We start from the raw sequence: 18,081 nt of genomic DNA on the forward strand, positions 1-18,081 counted from the left end.
GCAAAAATAGTAAACAGAATTGACATACTTTCTTCATTTTCATAAGATACAAAGGAAATATCTCCAAAACACCTTTGGGTAAACATTTTACCTGGTGCTTTACCATTTTCTGAAATAAATTGGCCTTTACAGGAAGAGAGCTTAAATGTGTCTTAGCTTCTTTACATGAAAATCAAGGGGGAAATGTGACCATATAAAGATATACTTAAATAACAGATGATACATAGACATATGTATTAAAAAGAAATATAAAATAATATTTCAAATCCTGGAAAACTGAGATCATATAATGTTAATTTTATAAACAAGTGGTAACAAGATTGTATAGGAATAATCCCAATTATTTATATATGTGTATATATATAATATTATACAGTATAATATTTAGTATATAATATGTGATATATTATTTATATTACTCTGTGTGGAACCTACTCCTCCCTTACAGGTACTGGCTCTCTGGCCTTGCTCACTAGTGGGTCTGCATTCCCTCCCATATGTACTCAGCACAGAGAAGGGTCAAGTTGCCTCAGTCCTCAGTGCCACCTCCATATCATTCTGTATCCCTCTGCCCTAAAATTACCAGCTTGAATTCATGCTGTCAAGCATAGGACACACTATTGCTCTTTTTGGAAGTTAATTACCATCCCCTAAGTCACTGTCTCTCATTTCTTGAAGATTTCACTCCAGTACCACTGCTCTTCTCTCATCACTACTTCTGTCATAATTATTGATGATGTCAAAATTCATATAAAAGATTGACCCATAGCCCTGCCCATCACTTTCTGGACCTCTTCTCTTGCAGTGACTTGCCTTCCACGTGACCTCATCACTTTCTGCCATGTTCACAGCCTAGACCTTTTCACCACCAAGAATTGTAGCCTCTCCACAATCTTGATTGTTGTTATCTCACTATCTGTCCAAATCATTCTTTCCAGATCACTGGACTCTGACAATTCTTCAACACTGCTCTGACCTACAGCCCTTTGATTCTATCAAATTTTCCATTTTTCCTAACCCAATCAAGACTTCATTTTTTTTCTTGCTCATCTTGAATTGCATGCCTATTTGTTTCCTTTCCTGTATTGTATATATTCTCAACTCTCAAATTTATCTCTTATAGTCTCAATCTTTTGATAAATCCCCAAACTTTGTTAAATAAAACCCTCCATGGATTCTTCTCTGTGTTACTGGATGTGTATTGCAGAAAAATTCATGATCACGCCAAAATAGCTCACTTTAAACTCATGGCCACTAACCTCAAAAACACAGCCTCCTAATCTATTCAACCTCTCTTTCTTCTGGGAGATTCTTTCTCCTTCTTCTTTCTCCTCTGGCCTCTAACACTATGTTCCTCACTTTCACCTACATCTGATGGCCTTGTTTATATTTCAATGATAAAACAAAAGCAATTAAAAGAGAACATCCACAAGGTCCTCTACCTGTCTGCATCTGTGTCCATATACTCTTTCTCCTGTGGCTGCATATGAACTGTCCTAGACCCTGATAACAGCCAGCCCTTTCACTTGGACACTACATGACCTCTCCCTTTGCCTCTCAAGAACATGGGTGGAGGAATTTTCTCTTCTGCATCATCAATTTTTCTCTTTTAGCAGCTAAACAAATCTATTGTAATTTCTTACATCATAAAAATATCTTGATATTACAGGTCTTTCCCTACTTCTCTATTGTTCTGTGTTTTATTTACATTATAACCCCTTGAAGAATTGTCAACACTTACTATCTTCAATTCCCTTCTCTTATCTCTTCAGCACCCTCAAATAAGACTTGGATACTAAGCAAGCACAACACCGAACCAGCTATTTTCAAGGTCAACAATTAACTACTCAGAAAACTAGCTTCAAGTCTCAGTCTGCAATTTATTTGACCTTTCAGCAGCTCTGACTCATTCATCTTAGTCTCATCGGTTCTATCTCATCTTCTAGACCTGCAAACGAAATAATTTAGAGCTCAATACTTGAATTCACTGTCTCCTTCCAAACTCATTTTCTTGGTGATTGTAAGAGTCAGGGTTCTCTAGAGGGACAGAACTAATAGGATAGATGTATATATGAAGGGTCATTTATTAAGGAATGTTGACTCAACAATCACAAGGTGAAGTCCCAAAATAGGCCGTCTGCAAGCTGAGGAGCAAGGAAACCATTCCAAGTTCCAAAATCTCAAAAGTAGGGAAGCTGATAGTGCAGCCTTCAGTCTGTGGCCAGAGGGCCATGGCAAATTACTGGTGCAAGTCCCAGAGTCCAAAAGCTGAAGTACATGGAGTCTGATGTTCTAGGGCAGGAAGCACCCAGCATTTCCCAGTCCACTGACTCAAATGTTAATCTCCCTTGGCAATACACTCACAGACACACCCAGACACAGTACTTTGTGTTCTTCAATCCAATCAAGTTGATACTCAGTATTAACCATCACAGTGATGTCATCCAATTTTCACGAATTTAAGTAAGAGATATGAGCTGACTACTTTCAAATTTATGTCTCTAATGTGGACTTTTCCTGAATTCTAAAGTCATATATCTAATTGCCTTCGTGGCATTCCTACTTGAATATCTAATAGTGATTTCAAACGTACTGTGTCCAATGTGAGTTTTTTATTTTCCCTGTAAATCTGTTCATACTAAAACCTCAAAAGCACAGGCAGTGAAAGCAAAAATAGAAAAATGGGATTATATCAAACTAAAAATCATATGCACAGCAAAGGAAACAATCAACAGAATGAAAAGACAATCTGCAAAATGGGAGAAAATATTTACAAACTATTCATCAACAAGTGATTCATATCCAAAATATACCAGGAACTCAACTCAATAGCAGAAAAAAATCCAATTTAAAAATGGCAAATGAGCTGAATGGACATCTCTCAAAAGAAGACATACAAATGGCCAACAGGCACAGGAAAGAATGCTCAACATCACTAATCATCAAGGAAATACAAATCAAAACCACAATGAAATCCCATCTCTCCCCATGTAGAATGGTTATTATCAAAAAGTCAAAAAATAACAAATGCCAGCAAGAATGCAGAGAAAGTGGAATTACTATATACTATTATGCACTATTTAGTTTTCCTCCGAAAACTAAAATACAACCATCATTATGACCCAGCAGTCCCACTACTGGGTATATGTCCAAAGGAAAGAAAATCAGTATGTCAAAGAGATATCTATGCTTATGCAATAACTGCTGCAGCACTATTCACAATAGCAAAGATAAAGTATCAACCTAAGTATTCATCAACAGATGAATGAATAAAGAAAATATGCTATATATACACAATGAAATACTATTTAGCCATGTAAAAGAATGAAATCCTGTCATTTGTGGCAACATGGATGAACTTGGAGAATATTACGATAATTCAAATAAGCCAGGAACAGAAAAATAAATACCACATGTTCCCACTTATGCAGAGGCTGAAAAAATTGATCTCGTGAAAGTAGAGAGTAGAATAGTGGTTAAAAGCTGGGAAGGGGAAGAGGCGAGAATAAGAGATTGGTTAATGAATACAAAATTACAGCTAGATAGGAGAAATAAATTCTAGTGTCTATAGCTCTGTAGTGTGACTATAATAAACCACAATTTATGGTATATTTTCAAATAGCTACAAGAGCAGATTTTGGATGTTCCCAACACAAAGAAATGATAAATGTTTAAGGAGATGGATATGCTTGTTACCCTGACTTGACTATTACACATTGTATACATGTATCAAAATTGTCACACTGTATTTCATAAAAATGTGCAATTATTATATGTCAAAATAATAGGAAAATATGATTAAAAACTCCTCATCTGGAGTCTTCCCCATCTTCCTTTGGAGTCATTATTAATTTCTGTTTCTCTCATACCTCATATCAAATCTATTAGCAAATTCGGTTGGTTTTGCCTTCAGAATGTATCCATATCTGATCACTTCTCACTATCTCCATTGATATCACCCATGCTACCAATATTTCTTGGCTGAATTGTTACAAGAACCCTCTAACTATTCTCCCTCCTTTCACCTTTTAAACTCCCAAAGGTTGGTCTATGGAAGCCCACGTGAAACTGTTAAACCATACACTATGTTCAAAACCTTTCAGTGACTTTCTGTATCATTCAGAGTAAAAACCAAAGTCTTATAATTACCTTTTAGGACCTAAAGCACCACTTATCCTCCCTGCTTTTACTGGTCATTATCTGTTACTCCTCCCCCTCATTTACTCTACACCAGGCACCTGCTGTTCTTAGAACATTCCTGACACCCCTCTCCTTTAAGGTGGTTGGACTTGATTTTCCTTCTACCCACAATTGTTTTCCCCCAAATACTGCAAGCCTCACTTCCTTCCTTCTTCAAAACTTTCTTCATATATCACCAGTGATATGTGAAGTTTGGAGATGAGCTTGGAGAACATTATGATAAGTGAAATAAGCCAGGAACAGAAAAATAAATATCGCATGTTCTCATGAGGTATTTATTTTTTCTGAATAATCTATTTCTGAACAACTATTTTCTAAAAAGCCTATTTTCTGAAAACTTTCTCTCATAGCCCTTACCACTTTTATAAATTCTATGTAATTTGCATATTTAATATACATTAATAGACAGTGTCTATTTTTCCTAGTGATAAAAAAAATGAGGGTAGGAATTTCAGTGTCTTTGGTCAGTGATGAAACCCCAGCTCCTAAAATAGTGTCTGGAACGTAATAGTCACTCACAAATATTGATTGAGTGGAGAATGTGCATATTTAAAAAGTCTGTAAAGAAATCAACCAAAATGTTAATGGTCCTTCACTCTGGATAGCGGGATTATAGGTGAATTCTACTTTCTATTATATATTTTTCTAAATTTTCAAAATATTCTACATTCAACATATATTATTTTTAATAAGAAAAGATCCCTTACACATGAACTACATATTTAGGTCTTTCGGCTGAGACTGGAAAGACAGAAATGCTGTAGTATACTGTGTATTTAAGAGACTCAAGATTTTCCACAAGCAAATGTGCCTGACTTGCACTGCAATTTGGGAAAATCACCTAAAGTGCCTCCTCATTATTTTTTAAAGTAAAATAAACTTGCTGGATTACATTCTAGAGTCCCTGGCAAATTTAAATATATGTTATTTTTTGTATTACTGTTCTCTGACTACTGAGACAATTTCAATGTAAAAAAGTGAATTTTACCTTTTATTCCCCATTCCTGGAAGCATCTTCCTGTTTGAAACAGATGTCATTCCATTACTACTTTTTCACTTATACATTACCTTTCTTGAAAAGAAATCCACAGATACTGTTCACAATTATATAAACTCAAGTGTCATGCTTTTATGTTCCAGGTAAATAGACCAAGTTTCAGAGCAACTTGATAAATATCCACAAGGATGTCATAATAGATTTAAGACAGATCTCATGTCCTATGAGTTTACTATGTTAGTGAAATGAACCTTCATATTACCATGTATTTCTTGGGTCAGAATTCCAGACAGTAAATGCCACTAGACTAATGACTAATGCCACAGTTTAAGTAGATAAGTAATTTCTTAGAGGAAGAGTATACATATATCTGCACAACCAATAAATATATGGCAATAATATCATGGAGTGGGTTTAGAGAGCTGATTCTGGGCTTAACCTGCCTTCGCAGGGTTGAGATCTTGGCAAGTTACTTCACCTTTCTAAGCCTCAATATCTTCATCTATAAAATGTGCATAATATTAGTACTAATTCACAATGTTTTTGTAAGAATATTGAATATAAGATGCTTAGCAAACTGCCTGCTATGAAGACTCAGACTTAAGACCTTTATTAAGTTATGTTATTATTGTAACTATTATTATTATGTAGTCCCTAATGTGTTATTCAAAAGTTAGATATAAATTTTGAGAACCATTTGTTGTGTAGTATATCAGATTGTGAGGATAAATTTAGACGCTAGAAACTTTGATTATTTAAGATTATCTAGTATTTACGATATTCTAAAATGTTAGGTAATTTTACAACCAGCATTTGTTTCATGCTTTGAAAACTAAAACACTATATCTATGAACACAGTGATGCAATGTTTCTCATTATATCCTTCTAGGGCTATTTATGTCCAAACGAATTTATTGCTACTCAAGGTCCACTACCAGGAACAGTTGGAGATTTTTGGAGAATGGTGTGGGAAACCAGAGCAAAAACATTAGTAATGCTAACACAGTGTTTTGAAAAAGGAAGGGTAAGTTATTTGAAAATGTTTTCACAAATGTTGTTTTACAATTGTGTTAACATATGTTTGACTATTTCACCTAATACTGTGAGTCATCAATAACCTGGACATCTATAAAGTAATTTTAACTTAGTCGTAATAACTGTGATATACATATATATATCAATATAACAATGACTGTTATGACTGATGATTTTCTCTGAATGCAGATCAGATGCCATCAGTATTGGCCAGAGGACAACAAGCCAGTTACCGTCTTTGGAGATATAGTGATTACAAAGCTAATGGAGGATGTTCAAATAGATTGGACTATCAGGGATCTGAAAATTGAAAGGGTAAAAACAGGGGGGGACAAGGGAACCTGATATAAAATATGAAGGATCTAAATGTCTAAAATAAAATTGATTTCTAGAACTATCCCTTTCAAGGACACCTGTGTATTCAACAATGCTTTTGTACTGTCTTCTGAACAGAGTTTTGAATCGATATCCAACTTTCATATCAATGTCACAGTATTTGTTCCAGATCACTCTAGTTAAAGTCTGTATTAACCAATTAGCATCACATTCTTAGGTTGACAAGAGCAGAAGGAGAGAAAATGCCGAGATCACCAGCTTTATTTTATTTAATGAAGAAACTGTAATATTTGACTTGAGACAGCAATTTCCCAAGTCACTCATCTCCTGAATCCTAATAATTTGATTTTCTTTCTTTTTTTTTTTTTTTTTTTGACACGGAGCCTCACTCTGTCTCCCGGCTGGAGTGCAATGGTGCAATCTCGGCTCACTGCAAGCTCTGCCTCCCGGGTTCACGCCATTCTCCTGCCTCAGCCTCCCAAGTAGCTGGGACTACAGGCGCCCGCTACCATGCCCGGCTAATTTTTTGTATTTTTAGTAGAGATGGGGTTTCACCTTGTTAGCCAAGATGGTCTCGATCTCCTGACCTCATGATCCACCCTCCTGGGCCTCCCAAAGTGCTGGGATTACAGGCATGAGCCACTGCGCCCTGCCAATAATTTGATTTTCTATTTAATCTGCAGCCAATATAGAAAAGGTAGTATGGGATCTCACTTTATCAGTTTATATAAATCCCTATACACACAGAAGATGATATAAGGATCTTTATACTTTTCACATAACAGATACTCAATACCTGTGTATGGAATAATTTGTGAAAATGTTCATTTAAGCTTTGGGTCAAAATTGTTTCAATACCTGTTATCCTGAGTGTGACAAAATAGCATGCTATGTTTGAATATTAATGTTCTATATTAAGATTTATTTCCAAGCTTTCTTATTGTTTTCATCCATACTCTATTGTAACAGTAAAAATCTTTCTTATAGGAAATAATGAAAACATTTTCTTTCGTTTGGTAAATAGTCATTTTTAAAAGATCACCTTCAAAAACTGGGACAATTGCCTTCTGCCTTCGTTGTGGAACTTAAATAGTTTTGTCATTCATTAATCCGTCCCTTTGTCTAGCATGGGGATTGCATGACTGTTCAACAGTGTAACTTTACTGCCTGGCCAGAGCATGGGGTTCCTGAGAATAGTGCCGCTCTAATTCACTTTGTGAAGCTGGTTCGAGCAAGCAGAGCACATGACACCACACCTATGATTGTTCACTGCAGGTAAGAAAGCGATATTTTTAGAAACATCTATTAAACGCCAGAAATGGCCTTTGAACCCATTGGTCTTTTTATTATTATAATTCTATTGGTTATTTTTTATAAAATGGTCATGTAAATTTCTTCCAGCTTGCCATCTTCAGAGGTATCACATTTAGCATTTCTGGACACATTGGTATGATTTATGTTTTCTGACATGATAGATCTAAATCAGTCTTGGCTTGAGTCTCTTTCACACATGAAGTTTGGAGATTAGAGGAAAATGTAGCATGAATTCTACTTAAATGAGATACTCAGAATGGGTAAATAAATAGAGGCAGAAAGTAGAGTTGTGGTTACTAGTGAGGAGAGAGATGAAAAATTATCTAATACCTTCTATTTGGGATGATGAAAAGTTCTGGAAATATATAGTGTTGATATTTGCATAACACTGAGAATGTACTTAATGCCACTGAATTGTACATGTAAAATGGGCAAATTGGTAGATTCTCTGTTATTCATCTTTCACCACAATAAAAATATTTTTAAGTAAAAATAACTTTTAATTTTTTTAACAGGAGTGTACTATAATTAATGTGGTTAAATACTGTATGTAAGAAAAGATAAATTCATTCAGTTTTTAAACTTTTATTTTAAAAAATTCAATATGTAGTTTAAATGATTATAAATTTTCTATAAATTCCTGGATTTTTAAAATCATAAGACTAATACATAAATGCTTGCTCATTATAAAATATATGAACAATGCTTGTATTTATAAAACATGAGAACAAAAAGCAAAAGCCTCATTTTTACCTTCTCAATTTCAAATCCCTTCATATAGGTAAAAAGCTTAATATAATAGTATATACTAAAAACAGTACAACGATTTGCTTCTACAGTCAGTGATTAATTTTATGCTGGCATCATTGATGAGTAAAACCTTTGATGGGCAGTAACTGCCTTCAGTTTCTCCGTATCATGCAAATACACTGCCATGGGCACTAAAAGAAAAGTACTTTCTCCTTTTTAGCCTCAAAAAGAGTAGAGTCTCCTCCTTTGTGGTTTAAATAGATAAGAGATAAGAAGAAGGTATATTCATATTGTTGACTATCTTTAAATATCATTTGAAAACCATCTACTAAATATTTATCTCCAACTCCAACTTCTCACCTTGACTTCAGACTTCTACATTTAGCTTCCAATTCAACTTGACAGCCTGAATGACTAAAAAGTTCTAGAAATTTGATGTGGACAAAACAGAACTCTTGACTCAATCTCCAAATTCACCCCTGCTCAGTTGTCCCTATCTTGGTAAAAAGCAAGTCCCTTCTGTTTGAGCCAGAAGCTCTGGAGTCATTCTTGATTCTGCTTCCTCTCACATTCCACATCTAACCCACCAGCAAATACTTTCATCTCTGGCTACCCCTCACTCATCACTGTATCACCTCCCTGGTGTCCCCTGATTTTTGAACATTCAAAAATGCTCCCACTTCAGGTCTGTTCTCATTTTGCTGCTTCTGGCTACCATGATCCTCTCCCAGATACCCACAGGGTGTGCACCCTAACCTTATGCGAGTTTCTTTTCAAATATTACGTTAGCAGAGAAGGTTTCTCTGCTGACCCTATCCTACCCTATCACCCTCTATCTCCTTAACCTGATTCATCTTTTTTTCAGTATGGGACTCCTTACCACCAGGCACGTTCTTTGTCTGTTTATTTATGTGTCGTTTTCCTCTAGACTATAAACTCTGTAAGTGCAGGGACTTTACATTGTCCACTGCTATGACCCAGGTGCCCAGAACAGTGTTTGACACTCAAAATATATTTGACAATTCAATTGCTGTGTGGCATGTATGTATACATGTTACTATAATCAGTTTTATGTTGTAGGCTCACAATTTCTTAGGTCAAATCATAGGAAATTGCCAATATTTGAATGTTTCTTACTATAGAACTACAAAAATGGCAGTTTCATGTGGTTCAAAGTAATATTTATAAGACGAGATGACCTTTCAAAAAAAGTTTTTAGATTAACTTCCTCTATTAACCATTTAATTTCCTAGGAATCTTGTCTTTCTGATAATAGGAATTTCTGAATTGATCTTGTGAGGTTTATCAGTTAACAGTTTCTGTGAAGCACGTGCCTGTCTTTGAGTATTAATATAAGTTTTTAAATAGAAATAGTTTTTCAATTTTATTATCTATAGGAGGCAAAATAAATTCTTGAGAAAGAAAGTGAAAAGGACAATTGCAAGACTATTTTTCAAAATGAAGCAAAGAAAATGCTATATGAGCTAAATATTTGACATTTGCAACGTTTAGCATTTCTGCTGGTAACTGAATATTCGGTCAATACAGAGTCTCTGGTATTAAGAATTTTCAGTGATTTTAAAAAATCTCTATACTTCAACAACACCCCCTAAAATATTAAGAAATAAGAGGTTAAGCTCCACTGATTAAAGAAAGAGAAACTCAAATATTTGATAGCATATTAATGATAATCATCTTGCCTTGTTTAAATAGTCTTGGAAACCATTAAAAATCCAAAGAAATTCCAAAGAAAACCTGCCTCCAAATAAGAGAAGAAACTGTTAGGATTTATTGCTATCATAGCTCATTATCTTTATCCCCATCAAAATGAACAACACTTTACTGAGTAATTTTCATGTAATTTACTCTTCCTGTAGTGCTGGAGTTGGAAGAACTGGAGTTTTTATTGCTCTGGACCATTTAACACAACATATAAATGACCATGATTTTGTGGATATATATGGACTAGTAGCTGAACTGAGAAGTGAAAGAATGTGCATGGTGCAGAATCTGGTAAGATCTCTAAACCTGCACTGCATTCTAAAGTTCTAGAATTTGTGGCAGCAATCTGTATGGACATGGGCTTGAAGCTGTATTTGCATGGTGGATGCAAACACCCTCTTTTCCCACATTTATAAGCCTTTAGGGGAGGTCTTCGGGAGGGCAGCTGACGGAGTTTATAGGAGAACTAATGCCCACGTGCCATAGTCACCCTGCAACATTGTTACTGATGGCTCATCTTAACTTGTTATACTGATAGGCATGTAGGAAATAACCTATAAAATTGATTTATCTTTATCGTTTAGCAACTTTGGGATCTCTGGAAATGAACTCAAATCAATATCTTTTCAATATCATTATCTTTTGAAAAGTTATAACTGGGAAAACAGTTTAAAATATTGACTGTAATGAAGTTTTATAGATTTGACTTCTCCATATGTATCCCTATTGCATACCAGTACTAATAATGATTATTGTAGCAGGCTATCAACTATTAACTGGGAGTTTTTTGTTTGTTGTTTTGGTTTGTAGGCAAAAAAAATTTACAAAATATATCCAATTTTTATTTTAAAAAATCACACAGTACTATGGTAATGAAGCTAAAAAGCCTCTATTGAGTGTCTGCTGAGTTCCAGGTGCTATACTAGACCCTTCATATGTATTATCTTATTTAATCTTTATTAAATTAATTTCTTTATTTGTAAGGCAAGGCCAGTAAAACCAACCAACAGACTAAGTATTACTGGCTCTGCTTCACAAACAGGGAAGCACATATTCCAAGAAGTTAAGTGATATTCCAAGATAATATTACCGAAAAGTGCCAGAGCCAAAATTCAAACCCTAGTCTGTATAACTACAATATACACAATATTCCTATCTATAGCTTTGGATTGGAATTTGTATGCTATACAAATAGAGATTTTCTTGCAGTAAATACGCAGGCCTGCTGTAACAGTATTTTCCAGGTTACATTCTAGAAAACAGAAGTGGTATCAAAGTAGTTAAAGATTTCAGAAAAAGAGTTCTCTGTTAAAATAAGTATGAGAAAGTAATTAAACTGATTTTTAAGCACCTAAATGTTTAGGGCCTTAATGCTAATTTCACTGACAATTACAAAGACGGAGCTGTATGGACAACTTTTCTTAAACTTTGATTGTAGAACTCTTCAACACTTTTTGATCCAAATCTGTAATACTATGTCATGGAACATTAATCCTCCTTGGAAGATGCTGTTCTAGACCAGAGATATCCAAACTTTTTGGACAAGTGTCCCTTTTAGGAAAGATGTTTGAGCTTCCACTCTAATGCAGATATATTTACCTTTAAATGTAGACTGTTTAATTATGTAAATTATAAACATAAATAAAATGAGAAATTGAAAAGCATGAGATAAATATTGAATAAGCAATATTTTCAAAACCTTGCTAATTGCTAAGGCTTCTTATTATCATTAGGTATTTTCAATAAATAAAATATACACTTAGGACAAAGCATTTCTCTTTTGATAGTTGTTTTAAGTATATATTTTAAGTTTTTATGCTTTTTAAAAAAGCTGGTCTAGCTTTTTGTCAGGTCTGATTACCTTGCTGTTATTTTTACCTCCTAGTATGGCTACAGGAGTATTCCAGGAGTATGATGAATGTGTCAGCCTTGCCAATTTTTTGACATCCATTTGGGCTTGCATGATAAATATTATCTTTAATCCACAGTCTCTTTGTAGTAATCTTCCGTAGCTACTTCAATTCTGTGATAATTAGTTAGGTGAACTAGGTAATATAATGCATATACATTCCCTCATATGTTGAGTTACCAAAAGAGTTAAATGTCACTCTTCCCGCAGGATACTTCAGAAATGGAATATTATACATGACCAGGGCCAGCTTCATGGGTATGCAACATGGGTAGTTTCACAGGTCCTCACACTCAAAAGGGCCCTGAAATTGGTTTAATGTTTGCTGTCACTATTTTGAAAATCTTAAAATTACATTTTGAGACAGGAACTTCATATTTTGTAATGGAACTTTACATTTTGCATTCTCTCTAATCCAAGTTGGGCTAACAAATTAGGTAGCTCATCTTAAGGGGTCTTATGAAGGCTCTAATATCAATCCAACTATTAATCGTTATTAAAATTCAATTTCCTTCTCTTTTTTAGTTAAAAATAAAGATAAATAGAAAGCTAACATTTTCCTCCCATGTCCCCAGGTGTACACATACACACTGGGATCAGTGCTCTCAATGAAATTAAGGGTTCGCTCTCTTGGGTAGGATAGAGGATGGAACTGATGGTTTCCTTCTAGTGTCTAGAGTCAATCTTCAAACAGTAAAAGTTGAAAAAACTTCCATGCTCTACAACTTTGTAGAATTGAATTCTGTAAAGAGTGTCTTCAAGAATGTCTATTAATAATTTTACCCAAGTTAGTACTCAAAATGTTATAAACTTCATACATTATTCTGTTTAACCAGCCATAACAAATTGTCACAGCTTGGGATGGGGATTTGAGAGTGGGGCAGGGATTCGAAAGGGAAGGTTTTTGAAGTCAGAGAATTAAATTCATAATACAGCTCTGCTAATTGTTGGCTCTGTGACTTTGTTTAATTAGCCTCTCTGAACTATTTCTCTTTTGTAAAATAGCCCTGTTACACTTTTCACAAACTTATTAGCAGTATTAAATAAGAGAAAGTTTGTAAATCACCAACATGGTGCCCAGCAGGCAGTAAATGTCCAGTAAGATTCTCTCCTCGCTGAAAATCAGGTACCCGGAAGCCCTCTTTGATCTGTCTTAGTTCCCAGAAGTTAGACTCTTCACTGTTTTTTCCCTGTGGTGACAAACAGAAAAATGACCACACTTCACCTCCAGTGCTTACAAACCAGCATTGCCTTGCACAAGAGCAGTTTATTTTCTTCTGCACTCCAGAGTGATTGCAGTTTCTATGAGGAATGTTCCTGTCTTAGCACATACTACAGCAGCAACTTCAGCAATATACTGCCACTAAAAGGCACTGAGGGGCATGGCCCTTACCCAGGAGAAAGCTTTGATTTCTTTCACTCAAAAAACAATGCACTGGGCACTGGGCGCAGTAGCTTATGCCTGTAATCCCAGCACTTTGGGAGGCCGAGGTGGGTGGATCACCAGAGGTCAGGAGTTGGAGACCAGCCTGACCAACATGGCAAAACCCTGTCTCTACTAAAAATACAAAATCAGCTGGGCGTGGTGGTGCATGCCTATAATCCCAGCTACTCCAGAGGCTGAGACAGGAGAACAGGAGAATCGCTTGAAACCGGGAGGCAGAGGTTGCAGTGAGCCAAGATTGTGCCATTGCACTCCAACCTGAGCAACAGAGCGAGACTCTGTTGCAAACAACAACAACAAAACCAACAACAATACATTGTGGCCCCAGGAAATTTGAAAAGCCTTTCTGAGAGAACTCTCTGTAGTGAGCTAATATCCTAAGATACTTTTAGTGCCTCAAGTAAATGGAAATTTACTGGTGTAAACTCATAGAGGGGAAGAAAAAAAAGTTAACATTTTGGGTGTCCAGTTTTTTGTGGGGCATTTTACATATGTTAAATTCTTTAAGTCTTACAATACAGGATTTATGACACACACTCCCACCCCCAGGTGAGGAAATTGTGCATCAGAAGAGTTTAATTCTTAAGGTAATATGGCTCTCTAGGGCAGAAACTGGGATTAAACATTTTTCATAACAGTATGCTGCTTTCTTGGCAGTAACACATAATGGCAGAGGGACCTTGGAACCTGTAGGACTGTCTCACAGAGCTCAGCCTCCTCTGCTGGCAAAGTTTACACCTATCATTCTTTCCAGTGGAGAAGATGAAATCAGGACAGTCAGAAGTTTCACATATCAAATGTGACTTCAAATTCAAATGTGTTTTTTAATGCTAGAACTCATAAATTTAAATGATTTCCAGAAAGATTATACTGTGTCAACATATTTCTGCCAATAATGTAATTCATTGTTTCGTGTATGTTTGAAAACACACTCTTGGAATTACCTTGAGAAGTAACTTACTAGCAATTTCAACAGAAATTTTATTGCTTTATAACAACACTTCATTTCTTACCAAATTGAATTCTATAAACTTGATCATCCACCTCATTTACAAAGCTTGACATCTAATGACATTTGAATTTTCTTTAAATTACATCTGTCCTTAAATGGTAAAGATTGCCTAGCTGTGAAAATTAAATGAGACTAAGTGAACAAACACTTATTATGCAACTACTATGTGCCAGACACTATTATAGGTAATCAGAATATAGCGGTGAATATGACAGAGTTCTGCTCCCATAAAACTGACGCTCCAGTAATGAGATGTTCACAGAAACATTTTGTAATCCACAAAGAAATAGATATTCCTAATAACAATTAGCAATTTCTGAAGACAATTTCAATAGAGGAGTTCCAAAAGAGTTTGAAGTATAGTAGCAATAGATATTAATATAACCTATGAGGCCGATCACTTTTGAGAATGTTCTATTTAAATCATTGTCAATTTGATTATATGTCTTAAACATTTGATGATACTCCTTTAAAGTCAGATATGTTAGGTACAAATGAGGGTGATTTGAAATATACATTTTTTTTTTTTAGCTTTAACTACTTTTGGTAAGGTCTAAGCTTAGAGATGCTAGTAGGTTATTGAATTATATTGAAAACATTTAAAGGATCCAAATGGTACTGAATTTAGCCCAAACATTCCAATGCAATGTTAGAAGTCCTTGTCCACTACCTGGATGTTTGGGTATTTCAATGATCCATTGCCTTGTATTTACAAAGCAGGACCAAATACTTGACCTTAAGTAGGCCACATATCCAGGTGACTAACAGATTTGTTAAACATATTTTAAATGCACTGATGGCATATAGATATACTCACTCACAGATTTCAAAAGTAAATTTAGCATTTATATTCCAAAAGTCATTCTAACAAGAAAACTGTAAGATAATTTACTCAATTAGATCTAATAGAAAGAAGGAAACTCATAAACAAATTTAAGTAATACAATTTTCTACTTCTTATAATCACAGTAACAAAGAATATATTAACACTTGGTGTTTAGTGACAAGTGTTAGAAAAAAACATGAAGCTTCAAGAGACCACAGGAATTTAGAAAGCCTCATATTTGAAATGGTAGAAAATCATATATATACCATGATAAGTTCTGTGTCTATAACTTAGCTATTTATTGGATGAATTCAGTACTGCTTTGAGCTTTAACAATATAACTCTCTGTATAAAACTCTTCATCAATCTATTTGTTTAACCACTCTGTCTTTGGTGTCTAGGCACAGTATATCTTTTTACACCAGTGCATTCTGGATCTCTTATCGAATAAGGGAAGTAATCAGCCCATCTGTTTTGTTAACTATTCAGCACTTCAGAAGATGGACTCTTTGGACGCTATGGAAGGTAAACAGAAACAACAATATGTACCCAACTTACTAGTTTACCACCTACAGTAGGAACATAAATTTCAGAATAACCGTATGTTAAAAATGTTTAAGAAGCTAGATTAGGGCACAGATCAGTTTTTTTTTTCTTTAACTTCTCTCTAATGCAAATTGGGCTAATAATACCTTTTCCGTCTACATTATATTTTTATCATGAAACATTTAAATTTTGAACTGTTAACTTCAATACTCTCTTGTAACATGTTACTTTCTGTTATAGGTGATGTTGAGCTTGAATGGGAAGAAACCACTATGTAAATATTCAGACCAAAGGATACAATTGGAAGAGATTTTTAAATCACAGGGGCCAAAGTTACCCCCTTATTCTTCTGAATTGAAATGTGCAAACTTAAAGAAATATCTATGCTTCCCTCACTGTGCCTTTCTAAATGGACTGAACATTTTAAGACTAGTTCTAGAAAATAGCTAATACAGAATAATTATTTGTTTTGTACAGAATAAATATTATGTATTTTAAATGCTTAAGAAAAGACATCCCATATGTTTTTGAAGTCCTGCATATTTTGGAATAAGCCAAATAGAAAATTATTATTATATTAGCATTAATGTTTCATTGTGAAATTTCCCTATGTATTGGATTTAATTTTGAACAAAAGTTGTAAATGTTGATTCAGTAGTGTTTTGGCTTACATGGTGTTGACGTTTCTTGTGGATAATTTCCAGGACTGTCATAATGATCTGTACTTCCATGTACGCCCCTGTTTTGAGTCCTCTGTTTTATGAGTGCTGAGATATCATCTCATGATCCCGAACAGCTGAACAGTAACCCCCTGACACGGCAGGGATTACTTAGCCTTTATACAACACACAGTAGCTCTTCAGGGACACTTAGGGCTATTTAATTTGCATTGTGATCTTCAGTTTGAGAACCTAAAAAGAAAAATTAAAAGTGCAACACATGAAGTTACCGAGTACTATTCTAGCCAACACACATTTGTAAACTTTCAGACACAAGTTTTACCCCTGTATTGTATATTCAAATATATAGTTAAATGTATCAGTGTATTTGCCCATTAGATATAGTCAACCTAATATTAACAATTCTGAAGTGTTTCTTCAGCAAAAATGTATCAAAAGAGTAATAAAAACACTACGTGTGCTTCAAGCTTGTAAACCAATGATGTGCTGCTGTGGTGCCAACAGAGACTTCCAAATGGATTATGTTAAATGGCTGTCATTTCATTTCCCGAGGTTGATTTTGAGCGGTATACTTGGTGGAACTGAAAACAAAGAAATTAACCATGTGTAGCAAATTCGAGGTTTCTTTAAAGAAAATATTTCAGCCTCCATCTTATTAAATAGTGACAATGTGGTAAGTTTTGAATTATATGAAATTATTTTGTAATAGATTTCAATTAAGAGTAATAAAAATAAATAGTATTAATTATTCTCTTCTATGATAAGAATTACATCTTATGCTTATTTCCACTGGAATATACATATAAGAAATGTTATGGCCAATAAAATTGAATTTTGATGAATTATCTTGCAGCATGATTTCAGAAGTTCCTGTGTAAATAAAAGTTTGATTTTGTATATCCTATTAAGACATAATAATTATACTAATTCTCATATATAATATCTAAAATAAAGATATACATACAAGTATGATATGACAATTTATGTAATATAATATAAATAATTAAGATAAAATTATTTCTTAAGACATCCATAAGTAATTTTAATGTGGGATTTACTATTCAAGAAATTAAAGCCCTTAGTCTCACAGTCTCTAGAAAAATGTAAAATTTACTTCCTTTTGTTTTTCAGGACAAGGAAGTACAAATAAATACAATCCACTACTGTTCCAGCCAATAAGTTTATAGAAAGTTAGCAAAAACAATAAAAAATGATGAGAACTCTCAAAGATTCAAGTTGAGATTATACATGCTTTAGTTTCCTTTGTGTCAATTATTGAAAATATACGGCAAGCCAGTATGGGGTTTGTA

At 34.5% G+C, this 18,081-nt stretch overlaps 1 protein-coding gene across 2 annotated transcripts in view; it reads left to right on the forward strand.

The window, feature by feature from the left end:
* Window positions 1–17,613, forward strand: part of PTPRQ (protein tyrosine phosphatase receptor type Q) — a 266,655-nt gene extending 249,042 nt beyond the window's left edge. For both annotated transcript variants that reach the window (XM_015431259.4, XM_015431261.4), the window contains 6 exons: window positions 6,087–6,221; window positions 6,422–6,547; window positions 7,695–7,843; window positions 10,510–10,645; window positions 15,947–16,070; window positions 16,332–17,613. In XM_015431259.4, the coding sequence (XP_015286745.3) occupies window positions 6,087–6,221; window positions 6,422–6,547; window positions 7,695–7,843; window positions 10,510–10,645; window positions 15,947–16,070; window positions 16,332–16,369 (708 nt within the window). In that variant the 3' untranslated portion in view covers window positions 16,370–17,613. The remainder of the gene's footprint in view (window positions 1–6,086; window positions 6,222–6,421; window positions 6,548–7,694; window positions 7,844–10,509; window positions 10,646–15,946; window positions 16,071–16,331) is intronic.
* Window positions 17,614–18,081: the final 468 nt, after the last annotated feature.

This window comes from Macaca fascicularis, chromosome 11 (genome assembly GCF_037993035.2).
Source record: "Macaca fascicularis isolate 582-1 chromosome 11, T2T-MFA8v1.1".
NCBI classification, from domain to species: Eukaryota; Metazoa; Chordata; class Mammalia; order Primates; family Cercopithecidae; genus Macaca; species Macaca fascicularis.